Source organism: Channa argus, chromosome 10, assembly GCF_033026475.1.
Source record: "Channa argus isolate prfri chromosome 10, Channa argus male v1.0, whole genome shotgun sequence".
Taxonomy (NCBI): Eukaryota; Metazoa; Chordata; class Actinopteri; order Anabantiformes; family Channidae; genus Channa; species Channa argus.
The window spans coordinates 13,146,368-13,167,300 of NC_090206.1; the positions used below are offsets into that span (position 1 = coordinate 13,146,368).

The 20,933-nt window shown below is 38.7% G+C and overlaps 1 protein-coding gene across 3 annotated transcripts in view; it reads right to left on the bottom strand.

The window, feature by feature from the left end:
• spock1 (SPARC (osteonectin), cwcv and kazal like domains proteoglycan 1) overlaps nucleotides 1-20,933 on the bottom strand; it is a 101,262-nt gene that overhangs the window by 33,188 nt on the left and 47,141 nt on the right. For all 3 annotated transcript variants that reach the window (XM_067519389.1, XM_067519390.1, XM_067519391.1), the window contains exons 4-5: nucleotides 13,693-13,773; nucleotides 2,554-2,668 (exon numbers count right to left, since the gene is read on the bottom strand). In XM_067519389.1, coding sequence (XP_067375490.1) covers nucleotides 2,554-2,668; nucleotides 13,693-13,773 — 196 coding nt within the window. The remainder of the gene's footprint in view (nucleotides 1-2,553; nucleotides 2,669-13,692; nucleotides 13,774-20,933) is intronic.

Below are 20,933 nucleotides of genomic sequence, written 5' to 3' on the forward strand. Positions count from 1 at the left end.
TCTATCTATAATGAAAATTCAGTACAAAAAACTTCTATTGGGAAAAAGCTCAATGCAATGTAGAACTATAGTCAGGCTGAGATGTTGTGGCTTCTCTCTCTTCAGTGCTTCTCTTAACCTCTCATTCTAGCTCAGGATATATTTAGATGCCCTCAGTCCTCTGTATTTCCAACAGGTGGGTGTGGTCTTGAAAAACACTTTGCCTTGTCAGTCCTCACCTTACAACATAGTCAGCAAACTTGCTTTTTTACTTCATTTGATGGTGCTGGACAGCAGGTGTCATGGATTGTTACTATGGAAACATCTTAGTCTGGGAGCTGTGGTGTCTACCTTTTAAGCTCATCTTTAATTTAGTGATGCAGCTCAATTAAGACTAGTGTAATGCAGTGGACCAGAGTCCCATGAATTAAGTTAGAGCTTTTATATTAGACCAAAGTCAAATAGTAGATTATAACATTACATTAAGTAAGAGTTTATCATTCAGTCCCTCGGGGAAAATCTCTTCTCTGTAAAACATCAACATTGAAATCCCAGGCAGTGTGTCAGCTGCCTTCTTGGTTCTTTAGAAGTGTCACACTCACCGCCTGAGCCGTAATTATTGCTACGGCAGATTAGACATGCACACTGCACCGATAAATAAAACAGTGCTGGCAGATCAGGCAAGGCAGAGCTAAGATGGAATTTGTAAGATGGCAAACATTTTCTGAGATGCTTCGCCTCATCTATCTCCCAATCTGATCAGATGCTTCTCATTGTCTTCGGTCAACTCTTTGAATAAATGCAGTAAAGCACAACAATGTGTTCAAATTATTAGGCCTCTAGAAATATTAATCTCAAAGAGAAGCAAGAATACAATCTCTGTCTCTCTAACCCTCTCTCCTCCACATACCACTGTACTTCAGTCCCTTGCTGAGAGTTTGCATGTTGCTCTAATCTAGAAAACCTATGATTTGACAGCACTATTGCTTCCTCACAGCAGGACACATTGCATGGAAATTAACATTATAAGCCTTGATATTGGTTTCTGAATTATAGCTAGTTGTTAATGTTGGTGTCCAAGCCTGGAGCCAAGCATTTTTGCCAAAAGACCGAGTCAGATCTGTGCAGAGCTGCATCAATTTAAAGAGGAAGAAACTATGCTTGGGACGTGTGCATTGACATATGCTTATAAGAGAAAAAAATTAATCTGCTTGTGAATTTCAGTTGAAAACAACAGTAAAGACTGTACAGGGCATCATAAAGATAGAAAAACACTGCTGAATGATCTCTTAGACAAATCTATAAGCTGCACCATAGTGCACATTAACAGTATTGCTCAATAGTGCACATATCCAAGCTTGGATATGCCCTCTGAGAGGACACTGATTCTGTGTTTTGCTAATTGCTGCAACTAATTTAACTTGTGTAGATAAAGTAATACCACGGTCTAGAGCTTCAATGAATGATGCTTTTGGGGAAATACCGATTTTAGGTGAATCATTTGACATATTAAACAGAAAATGTGACTTGTAATTAATTCACTACAAAAAAAAAAGTGTTTTAAAAGCTAATGAATTGAGGAAATCAATTAAATCCAAGACAGGGAGGAAACTCATTCAGATGTCTTTTGAGGGTAAAGTTTCTTGAACTGAAAAATTAAAAAACCTTAAAATTGGCAACATGACAAGGTTGAAAACACAAACAAACTGTATGCTGACAGAGTCCAAAGAGCAAAAAGATAGTCTGATTAAAATTAATTGGTGGTGCAAATGTGTGTTTGTATGTTTGTCACTGAAGCAGATTCTTAGATGGTGCTAACTCACAACACGATATGCTACTTTATTTCATGCTTCCAGTGGGTTTAATTTGTCTAACCTGCCCTGAGGGTCTTTAGCATATCGAAGTTCAACTTTGCATAGTAATTTGGAGTTAGAGGCATTTACTTCAACTTCATGTTAATTTTATATTCAAAGAGAAAGACAGTGTTGCATTAAAACAACCACAACTGTTCTTTTATAGATAACATTGATACTAGAAGAGTTGAAAAAGGCTCATTTTTAACCAGCGATGTCAACTCAATGAATACTGTGTAATTGTCTTGCTGCTTCATGGTTTTTCATGATGTTAAGAGAACTGTTTGTAAATGCGACTTGATTGAGAAGTGTTCCACAGAGCGTGTCACATTAGTAATACCTCAGATAAAATCATAAATACAGTAGATTATAACAATATGCTGTATATTTGTGTAAACTCTAAATAGACCTTTTTGAATTTCAGTTATTGGATTCATTTTTTACAGACCTCTCTTCTCTATATATGTCATACCACTGAACCATAAAGAATATAGAAATACACATTCCTTTGAAGATTGATTTTAACAGTCAAAAAGTAACTCCTGTATTTTTTCACTATAATGAAATGGAATGGAGTAAGAGTAATCACTTCTACCTTTTGTTAAAGAAAAGGAGTCGATTTGGCAATTATTAAATTGTTTGGTTTTATATAAGGCAGTGGAGTGAGACTCCAGAGACTGAGAAAGGAACAAAACAAAGGGTTGAAAAATGTCATTCTCACCTGTGAGCTAGCTGCTTGTGATTGGTGCAGATGGCCGTCTGGTAGTCATGGCTGAAACACACCTTGTGAGGAGGACAGCGCACCTTTAGGCAGGGATCCTTTGTGGCATCTGGACCTATAGAGAGACATTAAGGACAAACTTAATTTCTGAAGTGTAAAAATAAGTTCATGACAACATGCAGAGCAGGAGAATCAACAAAATGCAGTGTTGATGCCAAAAAAAACATCAAGCTGTTCAATTGGTTTTCCAGCTGGCAGATTCTTACATTCTACTAACTGAAGCAGACAGAAAAGTAGCTGTGGTTGGTTGGAGAATAATACAGAGAAGAAGAATGGTAAAAGGTGGGAAGTAAACGATGAGTTTTCCGCAGTGTGAGCTGCTTAATGAGGACTATTCTCCCTGAGCGTCGACCCCATCTTCTTCCAAATCAATCTCCACGCTGACATTATCGCTGTGGCAGCCGGGCACAGCTGGCTGGTGTCCAAGGTGACAAAAGATCACAGCAGCTCATTGACTCTGAGCATTGTGTCATTTCACACTAGGCTAACAGCACAAACCCACTTTCATTTGACAGAGGAAAAGAGAAAAAACTGAGGGTGGCCCGGCAGCACTAAGACACGGCAGCAGTAAAAGAGAGAGATAAGAGCTTTTAGTACAAATGAAGTGAGAGACAAGTCGACATCCAGCAGTAAACCAGACCAGACCCGTGGTCATGGTGACCCTGTCAATAACATAGGCTCCACCAGACATCTATTTAAGAAAGATGAGAGCAGTAATAATGAACAAAACCAGCTTAAGAGACAAAGCTAATAAAAGGATCAAATTCAAAGCAAACTACAAACAGAGACCAAATGCTGTCATCATGGCAAAGCAACTAAAATGATGTAAAATCCCAAGTTAATTAAGACTCTGTACAGAATGTATACATCAAAGTCCTGTATCATGTTCAAGTCATTAGTATGTGACTGCTAACATCATAACATTAGAGTGGCCCTGTCTCCATTAGGGACTTAATGATTTGTGTTTGGGCCACAGCTGGTGTCTCATATGAACATCAACTTGTCTCTGACCTGATCACACACTGCGCTCCTAATACATGCTGGTTTATCAGCGTTAAATCAGCCAGAGACTCACAGCTTGCCTGCTTGCTGCTCGCAGTAACGCTCTAATCTTTACAACCATTTATAAGAATGAATGAAGAGCTGCACATATCTATTGTAAACATACTATCAGAGCTATCAGAGAATATGGGAGAGCTTTCTTTGTCTTTGAGGAGTAAGAAGCAATGCACCCTATAAAATGGTAAAGCTTAGATAGTCTCAATGGAAGAGACATGGTACACTGCACACATCTGTCATCACTGAACAACACAAGTTGTTTCATAACAATCTGTAAACACATACACAAATGCAAAAACACATTAACAAGCTTGCGTGGCCTGTAATATTCTTCAGGATGCAGAGAGATGACGTGTCAACCTTCCCTCTGATAGCTGTCTCCTCTGCTGTGTCTTTCTATCATGTGCTCATTTGGCCCTGCCCTCACCTCCATCTATCAGTGCTGGCGGAAACCTATCTTTTTGCACTTGGCTTCAAATGACTTTATCACTACAAGGAAATGAGAAATGAAGGGAAAAGAAGGGAGAAGGAGAGAGGAAAGATTGGGATAAAAAGGAGGATCGTATCTTGTTAACAGAGGATTGGAGGACAATTCAGGATTAGTGTGTGACCTCCGCGCTCTGATAAGTTGGAAATCAGACACACAAATTAGTCAGCTTATCCACCCCCCCACACACACACAATTATAAACTGTATCCCATGTAGATGATTATGCAGATAAAACTTTCTCATAAAACAGTTAAACAGTTAAGAGACAATGAAGCTAGGTGAAAACGTTTTTAAGAGAATGTGATTTGAATGTTTATGGCATATATAAAGATAGGAGAGGAGATGAGAGGATGAAAATAGAAAAAAGTGGAGGCACAAGAAGACAAGAGGAAAGGAGATATAAAACATTGTTGTAGACAAAAAGAAGGGAGGAGTAGAAAAGAGAAAACTAAAAATGGAGAGGAAAAGAAAAAAGAGCATAAAGAAGAGAGAGGTGCAGAGGGAGGAAAAGGGAGGAGTGTAGAGCCGAGGAAAACACAGAGGAGAGTAGAAAAAATAAAAGAATAGGAGGAAGAGGTGGAGGAGTGTTGGGAGGAGAATAGAAGTGTGTTCGGTAAAAAGAGGTTTTATCCATCTATTTAAAGCTTGAGTGAGCAGCACTGACGGTTAAACCAGCCAATCAATTGTAATGCAGGAGCACTGCAGCACACTCTTGCCACATCTCTTTCACTTTCCTCAATATGCGTCTCTCTTCTCATTTTATTCCCTTCTCTTCTTTCTAATCTCAAGTATGACTTTATTCTCATCCCTGTGCATTGAGAATAAGTCAATATGCATGAGCAATTTAACTTGGCATGCCTTATTACATATCCATTCACTCCCAAGTTCCAAGTAAAACTCCTTTTCAATGCTCTTAACCACATTCTTACCTTGAGAATGTTATTGATTTATGTAAATGAACAAGGTTGTCTGCAGCTGATAAGACATTGCCACATGAGGAAGTGTAAAGAATTTGTGTCTGTGAAGTAAATATGATTCTTCATCAGTCAGTGCTTGATGAGGAAACTGTGAAGACGCAGTGCTTTGAAACTGGTACATAGCTGATAAGGGAAGAAAGAAACAAGGAGAAGCTAAGTCGTGTGTTAGTGTCACAGTTATGGTTTGTTAGCAAGAGCAACAGTTTTACACGCACACACCCTTGAAAATTTGTCTGGCCATTGTGTTGGCCATTTATAGGGCTGACTGACGACCTGTGGGTGCTGGGCTACCAGTTTATAAGGGGTGAGACAGATGGGAGTGTTGGCAGAGTTGTAGCTGAGGGTAGTGAGAGTCCAAGACAACAACAGTTCATTAAAAAACAGACAAGTGTTCTGTGTTTGAATAACAATTAGGCACATGACATTTTCAATGTTTAAAATGAATGTTGTGCACATTGTCATTTTTCAAAATTGGTTTGGTTATTAAAACATTAAAAAATATTTTCTGTTAACAAACAAATTGTTGAAGGATTCTCCAAAACCTTGAGTAGCAATACTTATTCTGCCTGAAGAACAAATCACCTCAACACATGATGTTAAATAAATCATATGTCATTTGTGGATTTATTTTTTGACTAGCTACTTTCATTAGGTGTGGCTAATACATTAATTGTGGTCTATTACTATGGAAATTGTGGAATTAACAGCCTGGTGGTTCAATGGGTAGAGCAGGGCTGGAATACTGTAGTCAAATCCGAGCCCATGCACCAGACGTGTCTACGCCCAAGACACCTGTGGCTGTCCACTGCTCCCCCGGGGGAATGTGTTGAAAGCAGAGCGCACATTTCATTGTAACATGCAGATGTAGTCAATGATGACCAATATAGCTTCTAAAGTCTTGGTTGCACTCAATATCAGACTGTATGATATTCATATTGTGACATGGTGCATGGTGCCATGTCTGTGCCCTGTGGTATAACAATAAACTGTGCATAAAGCTGTCAAACTTTAGAAAAGTGACAGATGAATGTCTCAGCAGAATCATTATTCTAGCTCTCCAGTGTATTCTACATGATTTCATGTTGCATTTTGATTGTATGTTCAGCGACACTGTAGGATTTTGGTAACCATTAAAATTTTGAGGCTGCCCTTTGGTCCCTGGTTGCAAAAGCTTTAAAAATGACTGCAGATGGACTTGTCTCACAGCCTTGATCTAGGAGCACCGTGTTTGATTGACGGCCAATAATTTCACCAAGGTCCTCTCACAATTGTCAACTTTCATCTGCTAGTCATAAAGCGTAAAGCGGCCCTCATGAGGAGGCTGGGGTGGAGAAGGGAGCTGCTGCAGTAAACATTGATGGCATGAGCACATCAGCACAATGACAGCGATTGCTTAAAGATGATTGAACATTGCAAGGTAGCTGTTATTAATCTATGCTTGCTACTATAACTTGCAGCTTATAATGAATTTATGAAATTATCTCATAAACTTTGTTTATACGGTGTAAAGCATTTATATACAGGTTTTACACCTGTTTTTTGAAGTTAACATTAGAAAAATAAACTGATGAATGGGTTTTAGACCTGTATAGTTGAGTTGTAAGACTTTTAATATCGGACTTTAAAATCTGTTGACATGAACACTGGCTGCTGTACATTTCACTGCTGTGTTGCTTCATACTTCGAAAAACTCTATGGTTGCAAACCCAGCATCTGCCCAGCTACCCTCTGGTCTGATCTGCTTTTATATTCTTGGGTAGAATCAATATGTTCCTTGGTTGATAGCTCAGAGAGCACAGCAAGTGCATAAAAGAAAATACAGTCGCTGCTGAAATAAAAAGTTGTGCTACATCTTAGAAAAAAGCTCTTACTGTATAGCTTCATCTGACTGAACATGGAGATCACCTCTATCATCTCTGGTCCGGTGTGTATGTGTATGTTATAGGATCCACAAGCTTCCTGTGTCGGTTGCATGTCAAAGATATGTGAAAACTGTTTGAGGTTTTGTTTTTCTTTTCATCTTTACCCATGCTGTGCTTTTTTTATGACTCAAAGTCCTGTTTCAAGAGCCATCGTCATTGTCGTTCTCATGTCCCAGCTCTTTTTTTTTGCTGTGGCAATATTACGATCTACAGCACTATCATTCTGCCCTCAGTCTACATTCCTTCCATTTCCACAGTAACAGCGCTCTTTTGTGCACATTCTCCCTACAATTCCCCAACTGTGTATGAAGTAGGTTCATATATTGACTTCCATCATCTCTCTGCCTCCCTCTCTCCACATCTCAGAGCTGTCGGGGAGCCGCAAGGCAAACAGAGTCAGCCAGAGGAGAGGCAGAAACGGTTTGCTGGCATAAGAAAATTAAGAGGCTCAGTCATATATATATATATATATATATATATATATATATATATATATATATAATACATGTCATTTCCATCACAGCAGCGGTTTTATTTGTGTAAATGCCAGGCTATGGAATGACATGGAATGGAATGATCCAATTTTTGCATTGAATCATCCAGTATTACAAAATACCTAATTCTTTTTATTTCACCAACACTGAAAATATCAAGTTATTGAAATAATTTTAGTCAGGATGCACAGTAATTAAAAACAAGGACTAGTGCTTCCTAATAACATTTGTTTAAATGGATTCTTCTCATTTAAACTGTAGAGTAGTTTAAATGTCTAAAACATTGTGACAAACAGGGTCATAATTTTGGTCCATGCCTGCACAGAGAAAATGTAGAATCAGTTCACAGTCACTGGATCACTGTTAATTGCATTGGAGTGACAGTGTTGCCATACAGCTACACTATTATTCATAAAAAAAGCTGCAAATATGGCAGTTTACCTTCTACGGTGAGCAAAAAATAATTTTTAAAATGAATGATTCAACCATGAACACATCTTGCCGAAAAGCTGTAAAAATGTATTACAATTAAAGTTGACAGTAAATTGGCCTAATCTTCAACTTCGTCCCCTCAAGTTTTTCCTCACACTATTTTTTACCCTTAATGTTCCTTAAGACACAAGAAAAAGCCTCTGAAGATGAGAAGGGTAAGATAAAACACAAAAGTGTTCACTAAAACTGGACATAAGCCAGAAGTGAGTGCGGTGAAAGGATAAAAAAGACACTCAACGTTCAACAGAAGCGGGCACATCGCCCTGCCAGAGAGTAGGGGTCGACCCTAAATTAATTGCTGCTGAGCTGGAAATGGGTCAGTGTGACGTTTTTGTAGTCAGTGTGTGCTCCTTTACAGACATGGCTGCTCCAATCTCCATCGTGTGCTCTCCCCAGCTAGTGTTTCTGCAAATGTACAAGTTCGAAATTAAACAAACAAGTGTTTCAACAACAATCCCCAAAGGACACATTCTCGACTGGTATTAGAAAAAATGAGCTTCAGTATGAAATGAGCTTTGATAAACTAATTTAAAGTGTGTTTCTTCTCTTTTACCTTGGGGGGGGGGGGGGGGGCGGGGGGGGGGGGGTTACAGAGTAGAACAAGAGACGAGGAGAGAGAAAACTGAAAGACAAATAGATCAGGAGGAGATACAATCTCGTCTCTCTGCTTTGTGAACATTCCTCGGGGCCTGACTGTTTGGCCTGTGAGAGGCACTGAAGCAAGGGCTGACAGAGAGAAGTGATGGAGGGATGAAAGCATAGAGAAGGCCTCTGGGAGGAGGCAGTGATAGAACAGATTCACCATCCAGAAAATTAATTATTGAAAACATGGGCAAATCATATTATTGTGGATGTAACTGAGGAATGAAGATAAACAGGCTGTTGCAGTTTGAATGTCATAGAAGAAACCACATTGGCTCACGGGAAAAAAAAAATATCTGGAGAGAGGGGGGGCTATTCATTATTGCTTTTAAACTGAATATTCATCACTGCCACATGACCATTATACAAACATCCACACACATACACTCACACATTATTGTGAAAAGCTCTGAAAGAGAGGATTTTGGTGAAGCTGTTGCTAGCAGCAAAGCATTTTTAAATGAACACTATGAAATCAAATAACACGACGGTCTTTGAAGATGACTTCAAAGGAGAAAAACTGAGTTTAAGGACAACATGCACATACAATAGGACAACAATTTCAGGTGCAAGTTGCTAATTTTAGTCTAAATAACATTATACACAAAACAACCTGTTTTGCTTGAAGCATCTTTATGTTTTTATATGATGCCACGGAGACCTGAGAGAGAAGAAATAAAGAAGGATATGCATGAAATTGGCTTGCTTGGAGGAGGAGCATACACATTCTCTTTGGCTGTACCTTTCCATTCTTATAAAGAAAAGAGTTGAAGTCAAACACAACAACCTCCTAATAACTGTAAGGTCTTCACTGAGTCTATGTACTTTCATCACATTAATCTCTTCAAGAATCCATATTGTAACAACACTAAAGGTGTGTTCAGACAGACAGCAAATAGAAATCTGGCGTTGCATCATTCACACAATTATGCTCGACTATTGGTGCAATCTGCTGCCAGTTTATTCACTTCAAACAGCCAACGTAACAGAAGACGTTATCTGTAACCTAGCACACGACAGACACCAACCTATGTTTGTGTTCAGCTCAGCCTCTGATCTCAGAACTCGCCATTAACTTTACTTCTTTCTGTTATTTTGATCTAATCGCTCCTATTTATCCCTCCTCTTGTCTGTGCACATTTATGAAGCAGATTCAATTATCTTGCTCAAAGTGAAACAATGTTCAACAAAGTAAAATTGTATCAAGTTGTGCCTTTCGACTGACTTTGTATGCAATCACACATCTCCAATTAACATTTAAAACCAAGTGTTCACTCTAAACAATCAACTTTATTGTCATTGCACAACAGTATAATGGAAATTCAGCTGTGCAGTACAGGGTAGAGTGATGATAAAGCCATTAGTTTTATATAAATGTGGGCGTGAATCACATAATAATACTGAGACCAGATGATGGCAATACATGGTAAAGTCAGATGACCCAGATTACAAAGATTCATCCTCTGAGGACCATGAACATTTAAAAAAACAATAGTAACAATATTTAATTATAGTTTAAACTGCAGCACATGTGCTGTGTCTTGTATGATGTTTTGGTTTCTGATAATTGGCATTTTATTGCAAAAGTTTCTTCCTTTGTACTAACTCATTGACTGATTTAAGCTACCATATTTTTGGCTCAGTGACTTGCCAGGGTTAGAAGTGAATGGTTAGCAGCTGTGCAGTTGTGTTTTTAATCGCTTGAATTTTAACTGGCCATGTATTTGTGCCAGACATGAGGTGCGTGTCAGTTTGACCTTAAGCTGGTTTCAGGGGAGGTCACAATGAGACCCAACATGCTTGACTCACAGCCAGATTTTTTACTTCATTGACACGATGTGATCTCCTCCGCGTTTTCCTTGGTGCTCTCACATATACACACATACAAACCCTCTAACAGGTGGATGACAGATCTGCCCTCCTGCCTCACCTTCAGTGTCAGAGATAATTAAATGTTTTTGCTCTGTCCTAGACTGAAGCATTCATTAATCTGAGGCTGAAGGGTGTGTGTGTGTGTATGTGTGTATATGAGCATAAGAGCCCTCCAACTACTCTACCTTTATCTATTCTTTTACTTTCTATCTGTTATTACAGTATTGACTCATACTCACAATTTGATTAATGTTACTCATAAAATTACAAACAATATGATATAACAAAGCACTTTGCATCAATTAGATCATTTTAAACATATTGTAAAGCTAAACCTAGTAAAAACACTGAGCTCCCTTCACTTTAAAACCCCTTTCAATTTTTCTCCACACTTGATCGAAAAGACACGGCCTGTGAGCTGAACTGAACACATTATGCCTCCAGCCAGATTACTATATCACACAGTGACTCACACAACTCAGCCGACAGACTGAGATGATATGATGCATATGTATTTCAAACTCTCACATTTCAATCTATTTAGGAGGAAATCATGTAAGATTTGTTTGTCCATATAGCATATGAGGGGTCAAAACCAATGACTCACATTTCTAAATAAGCTGCTGATTTGTAGCCTGTCATGTTCACTCTGTTTTTAACCAGCCAAACACATCCGTTATATTTAAATGTTGGGATTGCAACATTTCTTGAAAACTATAAGGCATAAACCACACTACTACACATTATACCACACTACGGCTGTGGCTCTTTTTATAGCTGTATCTAGGCTTTAAATACTGGATTACTGCATGTTGCATTCATCTCATCTTGTATTGAATTAGATCAAAACATGTGTAATTGGTTTTCTAATTACCCAGCGACAAAATGTGCGGTTGGTGACGACATCAGATGCGTTTCAATTTGCATGTTGATTGACCAATTGGTTCCCCATTTTAGTTTTTCATTTGCCAACTGTTATCATTTAGGCAGCACTCTGGAGCCGCGTGGTGGAAAAACTAATCTGCTGTCTAGTGTAACAAGCACTCCTATTGGCTGTCACTTTAGCCTGCTTCTGCACTGCATATGTATTCTTTCAATTAGATAAATCTGTTTATCAACTTTCAGGTTTTATAGGTGTGTCAGGCTAACAATGACATGACAGCACTTGTTATTTCATAAATGATATTCTCCCATGGACTACGTAGTAAGAGGATTAATTATATTATTTCCACTTATTTCTTTCTTTGATTGTTTTATTATGAACCACTATCACTTTAACTGACATTATTTTGCTCTGCAAAAATGCTCTGCATTTTTTACCCTTTAACTTGCATTGTAACCGCCTGGTTGACCTTTTTTTTTTTTACACTATTTTGCTGTAGTAAAAACCTAAAATCTATCTTTGGCTGTTTATCCTCAATCACCTCACTGAGTAGTGTATATAACATCGATTATATCCGATGCTGAGAAGAAATATTAGTGTCTGAAAGCTGTTGAAAAAAATGGAAGTAAATTGGTGCTGCGCAGCTCCTCAGAAATGACATGGAATTATGTGTGAAAGTTGAGGTAAAAAAAGATCTTTTAAAATATAATTTCTAGATACCCTAAAAATAATATTTTAGTTAATAATAAATCAGACAATAAAATATATATATCTATGATTCATCAGAAAACAGGCACACCGCTTGAGTTGAGCTGCCAGTGTAAGGAGGCATTTTAAAACGTCTCACTCGGGGTAAATTTTCTCATTTTGTACCCGTTTTCTAACCATTGCTAATCATTCAATTTGTAAGCTACACAGACATAAATATATCAAAATGTTTGCCTTACACATATAAATCCTGATTCATATGCAAAGCCACCCATGCACTGACTGTAGATTAGCGCCATTCATTTTATTGGTGAGCACTGATCTTGAACAAATGATCATAGCTCAAAAAACACCATACACCTTCAATATTGATGTTGTATGAATCTGTACAATTGTGTGAACATTTTGATAATCATATACTAAAACACAAATTTTCAAATACTCAATATGACTCACAGTCGCACACACAATACTTAAAGTATGTATTCAAATGTCAACAATTTGTTGCAGAAATGAATTAAACCCATTCATGCCTAGGACAACCCTAACAGGACACATCAACCTGCAGGTTCACTAAAAAATAGGTTTTTGCAAATGTATTTCTTAGTGTGGAATTTAAATGGTTAATTAATCAAGCAACAACTAATAAATCTGAATGTTGAGGAAAAAGTACACATGCTGTCTTTTAGAGCAGAAATAAAACCAGATATTTGAATATTTGTTTTACAAAGGTAAATGAACTGGATTAAGTTTCTTTACTCTGCAAAATAAAATAAAATTGACTTCATTAAATTAAAAATTTACTTACTTAAATAAAATGCACAGGATGCTTTTTTGAAGGCTCTCAAACAAACTGGGACACTTTCATTCCACTACACCCCCATTTAGTTTTATAAACTCTGCTAAGCTATACGCACACCAAAATCGACAGGTATGTCAGGCCACTATATTACAGCCCACTTGCTAAATCTGAAATTACAGTGCTGGTCTGCTTAACAGAGTTAGCACTGGAGCTAACAGTGGAAATAGCTGCTTGTTTCTGAAAGGGCTGGCTTTGATCATCCTTTTTGAATTAGCCATGCTCTATCTGGTTCAGATGATGAGCTGTGAGCTTCATTATCTCTCTCCTCCTTAATGACATGTCTGCACACCACCTGAGACGGGGTGGAAACATAATTGTACTAAACACTGTGGCATTATGCCTACTGTTTTATGGGAACTGCAAAAGATACACCAGAGCTGAACAATTTAAGCTCAATTTACCAATTTAACATCGCAGTCTGTTATGGACTCAATATCAAAGCCTTCATTTCTCATTAAACATGATAATCTACAGTTTTTAGTGTTGCTATTATATATCAGTTAGCCCTTCTAAAAATGTGTATCCCAACAACACATACAGTACAGTAGTCTATAAACAGCATCCAAGCCAAATAAGCTGCAACAACAGTGTCAACCAATATTATCTAGGTAAAGTATTTCCTCCATCCACTAAAAATGACTTCTCCTGTAATTATGAAAATGATGTTGCCTGAACTCACCATCCTGCACTGCCTTCTGGGCTGAGCCAGAGTGGGCTTTAGTTTCTGGATCTTCGTATCTGCCAGGTTCAGCCTCTCGTTCTAAAAAAAAGACAGAAAGAGAAAATAAAGAAATTAAATAAAGAATTAAAAGTAAAAAACAAAAAACACAACACTTAGTTAAAGTATATGTATGTATCAGTCTTCTGTTTTACCTACCAGAAAGAAACCAAACCACCAAGTGTATTTCAACAATTATTTAACCCTTCAACAGTTAAAGCAAAGATTTTGTCTTTTTTTTTCAACACAAGAACTTTTAATCTCCAGAAAGATGCTTTGAGTGTTGTTGCAAAGTGACACAAACATCATAGTTTTAATGGTTTAATCCATCCAGCAACAACAACAACAACAAAAACTAAACACAGCCAAGGGAAAGTAATGTTCTATCCATCTGCGTAGATACAAAAGCACGGATCCATCCTTTCTTTTAACACCCAGTCTGCAGTGCAACATCCCACATGGAGTCAGGCCAGTTGTGGCACAGCCTCAGGGAGGGAGCAGAGCGGCCAAACTCCGAGATACAGGGAGTCTGTCATGTCTGGCTGTGACATTAACACCCTGAGATGATTAACATCCAAACTCATCCATCTCTTGAATTTATTAGGGAAGTTTTTGAGCAAGACCTGACCAGGGGCAGCACATAAAGACCAGGACAATTAAAGAGCTTTGTGTGTGTGTGAGCATCTGACACAAACATTAGTCCAACTTTTTTGTCAAAATACACTCTACCTATTATTCTTCCACTCTTTCCTATCACCCCTCTCTACAGCCCTCTTTTCTCCTCATTATGGGATTTCGTTCTTATCTCTGACTTATCCACTCTACAGGTAATCTCTTTCGAGTTCTCTCTGTAGACTTCTTGTCTGCGTATCTTTGTATCTCCCTCTGCCTCCTTCCTTCGAGACTCTGATTCTGCTGTCACTTCCATGTGCTGGCATTTAGCCTAAGGGGCGGCTGCTACACAGTGATCAAAAGGTTTTCTGCTCACACCCTCTGAAGTTTGTTTATTCTAATTTCTGATGACCATTGGAAGGCATAAAGGGCAAACGTACACACACACACACACACACACACACACACACACACACACACACACGACACACACATACACACACACTTTTCTCTATGTGATCTACTGTTGTGTGAGCCTCCCCTTGAAAACAGCCTGTTCAGCAGCGTTCACACACTGCAGTCCATTGATTCACTGCTTCATTTTGCCTTGAGTTTGTTGTTGGTTTTGGCTCTGCCCTTTTGAACTGAAAGTGCAGGTCTGTAACAATTCATTCGACTCACTGTGGCTCCATCTGCCAACATTAATCCTTGCTTAATCATCAGTTCTCTTAGCCACTAGTTCCTTTCAAAACTGTCCATGTAGGTTGCCTGTGCAAGCAGCTTATTATGAGCCACAGTTTTTGTATTTCATTATTACATTTCACTTTTCATTCCGTCTTTTTCATCCTAAACACAAACGTAACCGCTTTGCTGATGAGATTGGCTTCATGTGTTCATTAAATGAACAATACCCTTGGTGGGTATTTCCTTCCTGTGCGTCTCATCAGGCTCTGGTTATCACTGATTACCACCTCTGCGTGTTTGTGTTTAATTTACAGTGTATGCCTGGAATCACTGTTGCATGTACAAGTGCGTTTCAGCAGATAGTCCCATTTATGTGTTAAGACTCAACAGTGTGAACAGTCACCCCTCTGTAAGAGCGAGATAAGAGCTGAGCTGAGGGTCGTGGATATTGAGTCACTTTTTATGATGTGGCCAACAAGCCATTAAAATCAGAGCAGTAAACAATGTTTAAAGAATGCCTGGAGAGCGAGCTACAAGCCCTTAGCGCATTACCCTGCAATAAGATATTCGTTCTTGCTCCAGCTCATACTCCATTTAATACGCAGACCTGAGGTGCTCACTGTGGTTTATTGTCCTATCTGTCTTTTTCCTTATCAGTTTCTCTCCTTTCTAATTCTTTTACCTCCTTCAGGCGCAGATCAAAGATGGTTATATGAGAATGTATTAAAAGTAGTGACAGAGTTAAGGGAAATTAAAGATGGACCAGTGAGAAATGGGAGGAGACAGACAACGTATCTTCAGAGAGACAGAGGCTTAGTGAGTTAGAGAAATAACTGATGAAATATAAAACAACGACAAACTCTCTGCAGGGAAAACACAATGTCATGTCTAATCAGGCTGACTGGCAATTTGGAAGCTCCAGATTTCCCAGGCTTTGTTTGTGGTTGCTACTCCCAAACCAGAGCGCATCACAAATGACTTGTCTTCTGCCAAAATGGTTTCCATAGCAACATCTTATTCACTACGTAATCTAATTAGGCAAATTGTCAGGAGTGGCAAACACCTGAAAAGCGCAAACTTAACGCATTGTCTTTTCTGTGTCTCTGTCTGTATTGTGTCCTCCGGTCGTGTCTTGGTGCCAGTGTGACTCTCTTGTGCTCCTCTGGACTGGCTGTGATAATGGGGCACTGCCTGCCATTTGTAATCCTCCTTTTCACTCCCCACTCTGGATAATGCATTGCAATCACAGCCTCACAAATCTGTTGGGCATGCCCATATACAAGACCCCAGAATGAAAAACCCAGAATGCTGATTGTAACATTGGTCTTGCTGACAGCACAACTGTTATCTACTGCCAAGGACTCTTCTTCTTCTCTTGTCTCTCTGTCTCTCTGCTGGGCTTAAAGGCCTTTTCAGGGCATCTATCCAATCATTACAGATTGGAACAAGCAGAAAATAATGCAGATGCAACCCCCCCTGATAAATAAAGAATAAGCTTGACTTTGAAAGAAGGCTGTCTGGCTGTTCAGATCCACACAGCAGTGGAGAGTAGCAACACGGTGCACAGTGATAAGTGTTAGCGTGGCTGGAGAAGCTAGAGAAGTTCTTCTTAAATCAAAGTTCAGTTGAAGAAGTAAACATTGTTGCTCATGATGGTTACAGTCAACAACAGACTTCAGTTGGTGTCAGTGAGTGTATGAGATCGTTTGACAGCAGGTATTTCTGCCTCCTTGTAAATGGAAAAAGTAAATGTCAGGACATGACTGATTTTAATGACTACAAGCCAGCCTCTCTCACTCCAGATTGCTGCAGTCAGTCACAGGTGGGCGTAGAGCAAAAGCAACAACCTAAGTGTGTGCCTGTGTTCCTGGGTGTGTATAAACCCATTTTGTGTATGACCAAAAAAAATTATGTGGGTGTGTGCTCTTATCCTTCTGGTTATGATAGACAGAAATCACAAGGTATTGGATTTTGCCTCAACAATGAAACAATGTTTTAAAGTTGAAAGTAAATATCGAAACAGGCTTGCTTCCACAGACATAAAAACACTGCATCAATTGAACTGCAGTTGTTCTTGAGTCTGGAAATAGTGATTTGATAAACACAAGGTCATCTTACTCTGTTTCTGTGGGAGCTTTCAAACACATCACACCTACTTCAGCAGCAGAGGAAGCTCTCAGCTGATTTGTGAAAAAAAGAGCTGTTACATTAATCAGACCAGAAAACGATAACTGTGAGATGACTTTATGTTAAGTTTATATTGTCAGATTGCTACTGTTGTTTTACTGTCTTCAGCTTCAAGAACTGCTTTTATTTGTTCCAACTCATCCCTCCCTCAGTGCTACGAAAGGCTAAAGCCCTGATCTGAGAACAGCAGATGTCTGTGTAATCCACCCACAGGGCAAGCTGGGCTGTCTGGGACACAGGCCAGGGTCACCCACACACATCTACCTCCTCACACAGCTACAGAACATGTAAATAAACCTGACACGTTAAGCATACATGATGAGCAAATTGACAGGTCAAAGAGCTTTCACCATGGCAATGAGTGCAAAGGCATCCAAAGGGGGCATGGCAAAAACAAAGGGGCCTGTGACATTTAAGCGCTATGTGGGATTACTGGAACTTTCTCAGCTCGATACGTTCAATCAACAAAATATATATATATCACTGACTTTCTATCTTTTAATATCATTCTCTGCATTTTAGCTACATCCACAACATTTGAAATATCAATTATTATTTGCATTTCTCATTTCCCTGGAGAATTGTCTTTCAAGAAGTTAAATGAACAGCCAAAGTGAAACACAGGGAAACGAATTATTACTGGAACACAGATATAAGTAATGTGTTTATAATTACGCTTCGCTATTAGTTAATCTGTTCCAAAAAATGAAATTTGAATACTGTGAAAATCAAAACTCCTGCCTTGAGAAATGCCACCACATTATTTTAATGCAGGTAAATGAAAAACATAATACAGAAGCTAGAAGGGACCTTCAAAAAAAATAAGCTGATGAAAAAAAGGAGAGAAGTCATGCCTGTAATTACACAGGGGAAAATGTGATGATAAGAACCAAACCTATTAAAATATTAATCAAATATGTATGAAAACGTCTAAGAATGAGCTCTCACAGGCTTTCCGTGTGTGTTTACGTCACCGTGGCATGTTGATTCACAGTAACCCGTTGTTCGCAATTATGTAATGTCCCTCTGGTGAACTCAATACGTCAGAAACAATAGAGAACTCTGCGCAAACAATGAGCAGAAACCCAGTGAACACATTTGAAGTGAAGAGGTGATGAGAGTGGGACAGTCTGAAACTATAAAGTACCAACGAAACTGATGAATTTAGAGAAAAAGGCCAGAGAGCGACAAAGAGAAAACGGTGAGCCATGGGTTTTAGGGCACATTGCTGCATGAATATATTTTGTAGGGTGCAGCACTTTATATGAGATTCTGTTGGTTTAGGAAATTGCCTGCCAGAGAAAACTGACAGAAAACCTCACCTGCACAGAATATTAACTTTGTGTAGTCTTCCAAACATTTGCATGAGTTTTTTTCGATCGCCCTTCAATCTCCCTACTGTGTACTTAAGTTGCTGCCAAACCTTTTCTGGAAAAAAAAAAATATTTAGAGACAGCAAGCTCACTGGCTTATAACTTAATGTTAATTCATAACATCTTATCCTATTACCACAACACTACGATGACTATATGAGTGAGACAGTTATTGGTGTACATCTTGCTTTGTCAGGAACCAAAATAGGGCTAAAGTATTACCATCATCAATGGTTCCCAAACACAGGATCAGGACCCACAGAAGGGGCTGCAAGAGGAAACCGAATGGATCTCATCTGACAGGATGGCTGAAAAAAAAGTTCCTGCATTAAACTGGGTTTATTTTTCTACTTTCTTACCTTTGCTTATTTTGTTGTAAATTACTGGCAACCTCTTCCTCTTTACTATTTAGGTCACATCTACTGTGATGCAAGCAGTTTATGATGAGGAGTCACACAAATTCAGTTTAATTTAAGCTGACACCAATAAAAGCTGCTGTAAGCTACAGACTTGACTATTTTGTACAGTATGACTAGCTTCTACAGTGGAAGAAACGCTGTCACACCAAGACATCTATCAAAATGACTGTGACATCCAAACTATAGAACTTCTATTTCACTACAATACATGCAACAAAGTACATTTTTGCACAGCAACAACATGAAATGAGCTGAAGCCCAGTGTAAAATAAGACGCTATTATTATTAAACACTGTTTAAACATAGAAAAGTCATTCATGTTCTATAACAAAAGCAGGGAAGATGGCACCAGCTACTACTAAAACTAAACTTAACTAAAAACAAGTATTTAAAATGTATATCATTTATTTAGTTTCAAGAAAATGTCTGTTGATTGTAAGTGGAAAAAACCTTGTCAGTCCGGCTGTAGGATACTGGAAAGTGGGGCTAAACTGTGTATGTTAATTTGTGTAGGATTAGTTTCAATTCCAAGATGTTTACCGAGCAATTAGGCTACAGGAAGCTTGGTAAAACAGATTGACCACAGGTGGATTTGATAACTTGTCATTCAGCCATTTTGATCCAACTGATTTCATTCATTAGATGCTACAGAGGAAAGCTGAGAGATTCATCAGGGAACAGGATTTCCCCCTATCAACCTTCCCGCTGCTGATTACTCTCCAAGGACCACCAGTGATTCATTAGTCAAACAGGTGATGATTGATGCCGGCATCCTTTCTGGCTGCTTCGACCCCCCTTACCCCCAATCAAGTGCTAAGAGCAACACTTGTCATTGCGATGTAATTTTTATAGTCTAACCACACACAGGTTTTTATGGGATCACTCCATATGTTTCATTTATTGTACAATTTTCTCAAATTCACTCTGTTTTTATTACCACTTATCTACAGTCTTCAGTAATTCTCATCCTTCAAAAGTTTAGAGGTTTAGAGCAGTGATTTTTAGCTGCCTATTCATTTAGATAATGTGATTTTTGCCTGCAGTTTGACTTTAATGTCCCTCAACATTATTTGAGATATTAATTTTAAAGGTAAAAAATAAAATGCTGGTTAGCTAGTTACTACTGAAGAGATTCAGTCTTTTGCCATATGAGACCCTACATGAGTTGACTCACGTTCATCACCTGTTATACAGACACTGGCTGGAGTCACAAGGTGACTATAACAATTTCAGTAGGTGTGTGAGGCCTGCAGCAGCACCTAGGTGCCAATAAGACCTATTGTAAGCAGTTCAGACTCATGGAACCAACACATGGTCCAACAAGAGGACCAGATTGTCTGACTGGTTCTTATTATTTATTCACTTTCTAATTGTTTCGCTGTCCATTACTCCCAAGTGTGCTGTTTGTGTGGGCGTAACTGCAGAGTGCAGGAGCTCTGCAGCAGGGGAGCAGTTATGTCGCAGCTGAAGTGCATCACTGCAGCAGAACAGGAAGAGAAAAAAAGATCTAGAGATGTTTTTAGGCATTATGCACTTTCATAAAGAGGTAATTGACACAGAGCTGCTTTATGCTTGAACTACATGTAATCTCTCTTTGGAGAAGTGGGCAGATGTTTTTTTGTCAAAAGTACACTGTTACCTCACTGTGACCTGTCAAAAAGCTGTACACACATGGTGTGATGTAGGCACTTTGGAGCCTTAACAATCTCTTTCACTCTTTTAGCCTTTATGCCTTGTTTCTTGACTTCAAGAACAATTTGATTGGATTTGTTTGACATTTATTTATTTATTTAATTTCATAAATGATTATTTATTGATCCTTACATTTATTGATTACGGAAATACCCGTCTTTTCATGCTGGCTGGCTTTTCTCCCCTTTGAGTGTGCTTGTTCAGAAAATCGTCTTTCAATGTGTTTGGGAAACAC